General features: G+C 39.9%; 1 protein-coding gene across 4 annotated transcripts; it reads right to left on the reverse strand.

Annotated features, from left to right (window-relative positions):
• Positions 1-649: 649 nt before the first annotated feature.
• On the reverse strand, positions 650-6220 carry LOC5507444 (ELMO domain-containing protein 2). 4 transcript variants are annotated; one of them, XM_032376066.2, is made up of 10 exons: positions 6016-6220; positions 4953-5118; positions 4591-4619; positions 3931-4028; positions 3709-3838; positions 2952-3060; positions 2790-2814; positions 2635-2703; positions 2127-2260; positions 650-1763 (listed from the first exon to the last, which is right to left on the reverse strand). In XM_032376066.2, the coding sequence occupies exons 2-10, from the start codon at positions 5095-5097 to the stop codon at positions 1561-1563; spliced, it is 942 nt and encodes a 313-aa protein (XP_032231957.2). In that variant the 5' UTR covers positions 5098-5118; positions 6016-6220; the 3' UTR covers positions 650-1560. The 4 variants fall into 4 exon arrangements, with proteins under 4 accessions (XP_032231957.2, XP_048589756.1, XP_032231958.2 ...); XM_048733799.1 differs by lacking the exon at positions 6016-6220 and adding an exon at positions 5901-5986; XM_032376067.2 differs by lacking the exon at positions 6016-6220 and adding an exon at positions 5560-5836.
• Between the last annotated feature and the right edge of the window lie 3434 nt (positions 6221-9654).

Consider the following 9654-nt stretch of genomic DNA (forward strand, 5'->3'; position numbering starts at 1 on the left):
CAAAGGGGGCGCTTATTTGGGGGGTCGCTTATTAATAGTTTTGGTTCAAAGTGGGGCGCTTATTCGGGGGTGGCGCTTATTAATAATTTTGGTTCAAAGGGGGCGCTTATTTGGGGGGGTCGTTTATTAATAATTTTGGTTCAAAGGGGGCACTTATTTGGGGGGTCCCTTATTAATAATTTTGGTTTAAAGGGGGTGCTTATTCGGGGGAGGCGCTTTTAATAGTTTGGGTTCAAAGGGGGCTTATTCAGGGGGGCCCTTATTAATAGTTTTGGTTCAAAGTGGGACGGTTATTAATAATTTTGGTTCAAAGGGTGCGCTTATTTGGGGGAGGCACTTATTAATAATTTTGGTTCATAGGGGGCGCTTATTCAGGGGGGTCGTTTATTAATAATTTTGTTTCAAAGGGGGTGCTTATTCGGGGGAGGCGCTTATTGGTAGTTTTGGTTCTAAGTTATTTAACTCAGTTTCAAACATGGGGAGGAGACATGGCCCTTATTAATAGTTTTGGTTCAAAGGAGGCGTTTATTCCGGAGGGGTGCTTATTTGGGGGAGCCACTTATTTGAGGGAGGCACACGAGTGATTACGGTTTTCCCTTTTTTTTAGATGGGTATAACCTAAGTTTATGTATAGAGAGTAGATTCTTTATTTTCTTTGAATGTTTTTACATTTTTTTCAAGTGCAGTAGACATTCAGCAACTTACAGAACTAATATGATAACTTATGAATCCTATGAATCAACAATATTTTATAATTACATTTAATTGCTTTTAAAATATTTACAAAATGATTTACCATTAAAATTGACTAGTCTGGTGGAATTCATAAATAATGGGATATTGATTATTTACAATCTTGTGTGTGTATATATATGTATTCAAAGTGTAATGTTTTTTAAATAAATATTTTGGGAAAAATATGGTGACATCCTTAAACCTACTAGACAGCTTGCACTGCGGTTCATTAAAGTGCCACGATTAGCCCAAGATTAACCAAAATGAAAGCATGCTAGCAGGCTGTTTTTCTAAATTAGAAAAGCAATATATACAGGCATATATCCAGGATTGCCTTAGGGGGGGGCACATTCATAAGGTAGGGTACCATTTGGAAATAGGATCCTTTAATAAGAAATGACCCACTTTTCGGTGCCCACCCTTTTTGGTGTGCACCCGGCACACCCCCGTGTATGAATCGAATATAAACTATAATTCAACTTTATGTTCCCTTATCATCATTGTTTTACCATTATCGCTGTACAGTATTTGGTAATTTTGAGGATAAGAACAGCATTTGCTATCTTTTTGGTCAAATTTTCTAAATGTGTAAGCAATTAATGAAGAATATTTTCATTCTTTGACAGTATAACAAATATGACACACCTTCATAATGTACTGTATTTTTCAAGAATTTTTTTTTACTGTAATCCCTATACAATCATATCATAGAATTATCCCTTCCCCCAAGATATGCGAGCTCCCTCCCAAACCTTTTTTTTTCTAGTTATGCCCATGATTAACGCTCACCTCCCCTCCCCCCCTGTGGAAGCCTGCACTGCCTACCTAGAAATGTGTATCCAAGGAATTGAGTGATGTCAGAGACCCCATCTGGTCTATTGTCGAGTGTTTAAGTATAAGGCGCACATTCGTATCTTTTAACATTCTACCAATTTTCTCCTCAAATAAGTCCTTGTACTTGTTGAATTCCATGACACTTGCTGGCTTCTCAATCATCCAAAAGGAATTGAACTCATACAACAGATAACCTGAAAAGGGATAATAAATTAAGTATTTTCAATTTATTGATCAAACAGCAGTTTTAACTACAGGTGCAAAAGAAGTGGAATCGATGTTCAAGAATAATTCATTTGTGAAGCTTTCATTTTAAGTTTAAAGTATAAAAATCGAACAAATTTGTAACAGCATTAAAAATATAGAGATATTTTAAAATCCATTGGGACTATCAAGTACACTATAAAAATTTTTTTTAATGATGTACCATTTCCCCACATTTCCCTACCATTTCCCCAAACCTTAGTGTCTTTCTCTTACTCCTTCATCTTCCTACAATTATAGGGTAACCCTAGTGATCTAGCTTTCAGGGTTGGAACAAGATTTTTAATACTTACAGTAGACTTCATGGAAGTCAGTAGGAGATGGTTTGTCATGTTTGCAGTTATAGAAATGATTTCTCAAGGAGCCATCTTCTAGAAGCCTGAAAGCCATGCCCGTGATGTTTATACCAACAATGGCATAGGAGTACCTAATAAAAAATGAGCTTAATCAGTATGATAATTTTCATTAAAAGTGCAGTAAATAAAAATACAGTGTCAAGAATAATAAGTGTAAAGACTGCAAAAAACAATTTTGTATCTAGAACTTTATACTGAAGATTATTTCTAAATGCAAAGAGCCAGTTTAGGTAGAATCACCACAATAAAGTGATAAATAATTTGGACAGATCTTTGTTTGCCCTATTGTAACTGTAAGTAAATAATAAACAATTTCTTAGGTACAAATTAGCTAAACTGTCATTTAAAGGTTTAAATAATTTCGTAACCAGTCATTCAAAGAGATATAAATCTTGCTATTCTACGTGATGCTGATAACTGTGATGCATATACAAGCCCCACTTACCCATAGCTTGGGTGGTGAGAATTTGACAACACTTTTCTAGCTGCGGAAGAGTGGTTTGATGCAAAATAACTATAAAAATATAGATGAACATCAAATTATATGTTTGGGGATTGAATGTGAAGTAATGAGAAATTCAGAAAAAATGCCATACTTACAGCAGATTATCCATTCCAAGCATACCTGAAGAAAAACATGAATAAAAATAATCATTAATTAAAACAAAGACACACTTAACCAAACCCTGAAGCCAAAAAAAAAATACCAGGCACAGTTCTTAACCCCCCAAAAATACACATGTTAAGTTAACCATGTCTTACCCATCCCCCGAAAGTCTGTCATGGGGTCTTTTCCCTGGAAGCCAATGTCTCCCCACTGGGAGGTAATTCTGTTTTCTAGCTTTGTTCCTGGCATCATAAGCTCCCAAAGCTGCAAATAAAACGGTGAAAGCTATACATATGAAGTTGGAGAATTTGGGACATTTAGTAGACGCAGTGTTATTTGAGCAACAATGATAGACAAGCAAATCTTATTAGCTCCCCCACACCACACCCTTAATTGATAACAGTTGACTCCCTCAAATATTGAACTTGAGGAAAATATAGAATAGTTCTAGTTATTGAGAATTAAGTGCATATGAAAGAATAAACTTATCCTTCATATCACTTGTGTTATACACAAGTGCAGAGCAAGCATTTTTGTGGAGTTTCCATAGCCGTCAACCTAACTTGGACAGAAATCTTGTGACATTGGGTGAAATACAGTAAATATGTGAAAAAAACAAACAAGAGGGCTAATGCAGGTGAATACAGAGAATGTATAAACATTCTCACAAAAATAAGGCTGAGGTCCAAAATCTTGTGACACCCCCTTAATGCAGGTAAGTTGACAGCTATGAGTTTTCAGCCCTTCTTTTCCGTGCTGCTGAAACAGTAAAAATCTTCTCTTTTTCTCTGCTGAAACTCCATAAACAAAAGAAAACAAAAGAAACGCTTGCTTTGCAGGCTATGATGATCTATACAATATTGCAAACTGATATGTTTAATCCTCAGGAAATCTTAGCATGTGTACACATACCTTAAGTAACTTTTTTTCATGATCCTTGTTGTCTGAATTGTACCGTTCTTTTCGATACTCATTGATGGTTTTAATCAAATCAGTATAACCACAGATCTGCTTGAGACATACTAACATATTGTCATAAAATCTGTGAATAAAATAAAAAGTGAGATTAAAACAAAGTCAACACATAGCACATAATTTTCTACATCTAGGCAGAACTGAAGTGAAGCTACTTACACTTTCTCTTTGCCAATATCAATCTTTTTTGTTGACATAATCATCTGTACTGCTTGGCTTATATCAGCATTTTGTTTATCTGGCAGCTCATTTAATGCCTGATAACATAAATGCAGAAACACTATATCAGACATGCTATAAATATTTATAGCCTGATTAGACGAAGAAGACCCTAAACAGTCTTATACTAAGTTAAAATATTCAAATATTATCCATGGTCTGTATTTACTCACTCACTCACTCACTCACTATCCATTTACGTCAGTGTCCACCTATTGGCAGGTGTGACGCCGCATGGAGGTTCACATCGGGGTCGCGCAGGTTCTTTACAGCATCTCTCCATGCTTTACGGTTCGATGCCACGCTTGCCTTCAGGCCAGCCGTTTTTAGATCACTAAGCGTGGCATCTGCCCAAGTCTTTCTGGGTCTGCCCCTCATCCTTTGCCCCCCCGGCTCGAAGTCTGGAGGACACAGGATTTGGTGCCTGTGCCCTCTCCACATCACAGTATTCAATGCAAATACATGCAAAAATGAATCAAGTTGATTGTTTCATTTTCATTTGCATGTATTTGCATTGAATACAGCTCATTGATAATAAGATGTTTAGGCTTAGTCTTAGAAACAATTAGTTATGGAAATAATAGAAAACCATTACTTTACCTGTATTTTTGAATTCCTCAAAGAATATTCTAGAGAATAAGAAATTAATGAACAGAAATTAAAAAAGAAAAAAATAATCTAGGTATACAAAAGCTTTATGGGGCAATAAATAGCCTGAATTTACTATAGGTGATTTCAGGACAAAAATTTGCAATGTGTCGCTTTCTTCACTAAGTAACAGATGCCAAGTCTCAGGAATGACATTAAGCAATACTGTACAATCCCATATTGCTGACCATTCTTCCAACAAAGTTTATTCGTTTATTTAGAATTTTTATTTAGAACCTTCTTGTATTCAAAAAGAGACTATAGAAATACAAACACATGGGGTGGTATTCTGATTTTTTCCTATTGTGACTTACCAACTTGTGAGGTCCTAGGTGCACCATATTGGGCTTTGTAACAAATCCTTTGTAATTCACATGAGCCTGTCCCAAAATGAAGCAACCATTTCACTACTCTGCGATACCAGAAGAAGAAAGAAAGATAGGTCCAGATTTCCACCATTATTAGCTGATCTAGTGAGTCCTGTGTGAAAACAAATCAATAGTTACACAAAGGACATAACATGCAAAACTGGGAAGAAACAACTCTTATAAACAAGGGACTACAATGGAGGATAGCATTATTGAACATCACTATGTAGTAATTTTAAAACATAGGTAGAGAAAAATATGTAATTGCTGCAAACATTCAAATAACTTAAAACATTTCTCTGAATTAATAAAAATATAATCTTACCGCCATAGAAATAAAAGTTAAGTTTACCACTGCAATCACTTATTGAATAAATCACGTTTTGGAGCACTCCATTAAAGGTCTTTCAGTATGTTTATGGACGTTTTGCCAGAGACATGGACTTAGCCTGCATACAACATTCCTAAGAATTATTCAATTATTCGATGTAATCAACTGATAAGACGCCTAAAATGGCATCATAAGGGAAATCACACCTAGATACGGAAATACCTGATAAGAAACCCTCCTGTATTCGTAATCCTCCCTGAATTAATGACGGAAGGAGATCAGGGAACCCACGGTAGACATTTGATAGCAAGAAAGCCAAAACGGGACGTTAGATAAGGGGAGGCGAAAGATCAACTCTAGAGCTAATAATGACTGAACATACAGAGAAAAATAGAATTTTCGAGCATTGATCTTAAATAATTATGAAATTCGTGTAGATTGATCTTATTGATGCATTTGGAGTTTGTGATCGTTTTTTACGAGCACAAATTAAAATGAAAGAACGGCATATCATAACGAGACGTGCGTACAGAATATCAACAAACTCCCACGTCTCTACGCACCGGACAGAGGAATAAAGAAGCTCACATTAGCAAGAGTACTTTTAAATAGGGACTATCCTTCAACTGCGTTTTTACAACTGTTGATTAAACATCAAAGCGATTATTCCTCTCTTACCTTTAAGTCTTGCAAGCTTCTCTATCTTTTCTTCAATTCAATCCTCGACGGGAGACCGCTGAGCCGTGGCAACGGAGCCTTTGGTAAACAGTCCCGTCGACATGAAATACCGAATTATTTCTCTTTCAACTGATTTTTTTATATAAAATGCTATTGAATTTCGGGCAAAGAAGGTACTAGGAAGAAAAAAACAAATTCGATATTTTCTTTGGTGAAAGGTGTTTAGCGTGATGCCCAAAAGGGCCATATGACGTCAGAGATGACGTAATAAACCGAACCCGGGTCCAGGGGAGGCGACACTACATTATCACGCAAGTCAAGCATATTTCTATGGGTAGATAGGGTTAAGTTGGAATAATAGATATTAAGTTGGAATAATAGATACTAAATGTGGAGATTGGACGGATTGGAGAGTTTTGTGTGCATTTCTTTAGAAGCTTATACAATTTGGAATTTAAAGCCAGTTCATTCAAAGTCAATCAGCCAAGAAGCTCTGCATTTGCATTCATTAATTCACTGTCAAGGCAGCGTCGCGGCCGAATGCTTGGCCCTGTTTTGAACGATTCTACGTCGCCTCGCATTTCATTGATCCTTATAATTATGGCAAATGACTGTTCAACGATGAACCCGGGCCCCGTTAAAGATCCTTGTGGCATCTGTCAAAAGCCAACTAGATCGAACCAAAGAGCGATTCAGTGTGACGAGTGCGACATGTGGTATCATACGAAGTGTATTGCCATGACGGCTCAATCTTATGACAGATTGGGTAGTGACTCCCAGCTTGCGTGGCTGTGCAATAAATGCCTTTTCCCAAACTTCTCGACGACGTTCCTGTTAAACGAAATGGATCTTTGTCACGAAAACCGCTTTGAAAGTCTCTCATCTGATTCAACAATAAGCAGCGACCCGGGATCACCTTTGTTTACGTCTAGCCCTTCAAGATTCCATGATCCCCAAGGGAACCGAGTTAAGATAACACGGAGAAAGTTAAAGATCCTCTCTCTTAACTGTAACGGGCTAAAAAGCCCGGCCAAAAAGTCGCAGTTTCAATCTCTTGTCGCACTGCATGACCCGGACGTTATTCTCGGCTGCGAATCAAAGATAAACGCTATTATTCCCACTTATTCAATCTTTCCTGAAAATTATGAAGTATATCGGAGAGATAGGACGGCTTCCGGTGGAGGTGTTTTTATAGCTGTTCGCAACGATCTGACTGCAGTGGAAGAACGGGGTCTCGACGTCGATGGGGCCGAAATGATAACAGCATCTATCCATCTCGCAAAGCGGAAGAAACTTTTTCTAACTAGTTTCTATCACCCCCCAACCGACCAGGAGGGACTCGGTCTGTTAGACGACTACTTATGCAAACTGTTCACCAAATACCAGCAGTGCCCTAATGCAATCATAGGGGGTGACTTTAACTGCTCGGGTATTGAATGGTCAAGCGGCGAGGCTGTACTCACTCCACCTGTTCACAGCTGGGACCTCGCCCTTATTGCGTTGGCGGAAAAATATGGATTATCACAGCATGTTAAGTCTCCAACTCGATATGATAGCTTCTTGGACCTTGCATTCTCGTCTAAACCTGGCCTTGTTAATGCATGTCATGTTACGTCGGGTCTAAGTGATCACAGCGCGGTTTTATTTGAAGTTGACCTTGCTCCAAAATACATCCCCAAGCCCCCACGTAAGATTTATCTTTACCATAAAGCGGACATGGCTGCGTTAAAAGAACACATCGCATCCTTCCATAGGGACTATGCTGCATCGCACATGGAAAGATCCGTGGAGGAAAATTGGAATGCTATCTCAACTTGCATTAGTGATGCTATGGAGAGGTTTATTCCATCCAAGACTTCGAAAACAAAGCGACACCTCCCCTGGATAGGCGCGCCCATCAAAAAATTGATGCGCAAACGCGACCGCGCCTTCAAAAAGTCCAAACGGACTGGGAAGGAAAAAGACCATGTGAACTACAAACGCCTAAGGAACATTGTAAGCAACAGCATCAAGGAATCACACAATAACTACGTGAGCGAGATTATGAAGGGGATTGACCTTGAATCTGATGAACCTAGGCCGAACGGAGTGAAGAGGGCGTGGTCATATCTGAAACTCTTACGCTCAGAGTCACTAGGGATACCCACTCTATTCTGGGAGGGACGGGTTTGCGCGAATGACAAATGTAAAGCTGAGGCGCTAAGGGCACAGTATGACAGTGTATTCACGCAGGAAGATAATCTTAATGTTCCCACTCTCGGCGCGTCCCCTCACCAAGACATCAAAGACATCTCCTTCTCTGTTAACGGCGTTAGAGTACAACTCGATAACATCCGTGTAGACAAGGCGTGTGGCCCAGATGCCGTCCCAGCCAGAGTCCTGAAGGAGGCTGCAACAGAACTCGCACCTATCCTTACATTACTGTTCGAGCAGTCGATGAAGGATGGCGTACTCCCTACTGTGTGGAAGGACGCGAACATATCAGCCATTTATAAGAAGGGTCTAAGATCTGACCCACAGAACTATCGCCCAGTATCTTTAACATCCTTGGTCTCCAAACTGATGGAACACATTGTCTCAAAACACATAATGTGTCACCTGTCCGCAAACAACATCATTACTCAGCTACAGCATGGTTTCCTGAAAGGCCTCTCTTGCTCCACCCAACTAATATCTGTTATTCATGATTGGTCGTCGGTCCTGAACAACCATGGGCAAGTTGACGTGGTATTTCTTGATTTCGCCAAGGCGTTCGATTCAGTCCCTCACGAACGCCTACTGATCAAGGCCGAGTTCTATGGAATCAGAGGAAGACTCTTACTGTGGTTAAGGCACTTTCTTACCAACAGAAGACAGCGAGTGGTCGTGAACGGGGCCTCTTCTACCTGGTCCCCCGTGCTATCAGGCGTGCCTCAGGGCACGGTCTTAGGACCGATATTATTCCTGCTCTTCATAAACGACCTGCCATCTGGCATCAAATCACACGTGAAACTGTTTGCCGACGACAGCGTCCTATACCGCCCAATTAAGAGCCTTGATGACCACCACGCCCTACAGCAAGATCTTCACCACCTTGAACGATGGGCAGAACAGTGGCAGATGAAGTTTGCGCCCAAAAAATGTTACGTCATGACCATCACTTTAAAACGCGACAAGTCCCAGTTCCCATACCATTTGTGTGGAACCACACTGGAGGGGGTTAGCGTTCAAAAATACCTTGGAGTCCACATTTCTACATCTCTCAATTGGTCAAAGCACACGGAGGAAGTCAAGAAGAAGGCTAACGCAGTACTGGGTATCCTACAAAGAAATTTATCTTCCTGCCCAGCTGCGGTTAAAGAGCAAGCCTACAAGGCGCTGGTACGGCCACTGGTGGAGTACGGGACGGAAGCATGGAGCCCCCACACTAAGAAGGACATTCAAAAAGTTGAATCTGTACAACGCCGCGCTGCCAGATTTGTGTGCAACGACTACGGAAGGCATAGCAGCGTCACGAATATGCTGACACACCTAGGATGGCACCAGCTAGAACTTAGGCGAACAGTATTCGACTCTGTCATGTTTTATAAGATCCACCACGGGCTAGTAAAAATCGATTTCCCGAGTGATGTAATTCGCAAACCTGGTTCCTACGCAACC

Source organism: Nematostella vectensis, chromosome 10, assembly GCF_932526225.1.
Source record: "Nematostella vectensis chromosome 10, jaNemVect1.1, whole genome shotgun sequence".
Taxonomy (NCBI): domain Eukaryota; kingdom Metazoa; phylum Cnidaria; class Anthozoa; order Actiniaria; family Edwardsiidae; genus Nematostella; species Nematostella vectensis.

Excerpts from the sequence above, each read along its gene's own strand:
- LOC5507444 (XM_032376064.2), bottom strand. Across the intron at positions 4,620-4,952 it reads ACCTAGGACCTCACAAGTTG|AATATTCTTTGAGGAATTCA; the intron begins GTAAGTCACAAT and ends CTTATTCTCTAG. Across the intron at positions 3,839-3,930 it reads GATATTGGCAAAGAGAAAGT|ATTTTATGACAATATGTTAG; the intron begins GTAAGTAGCTTC and ends TTTTATTCACAG.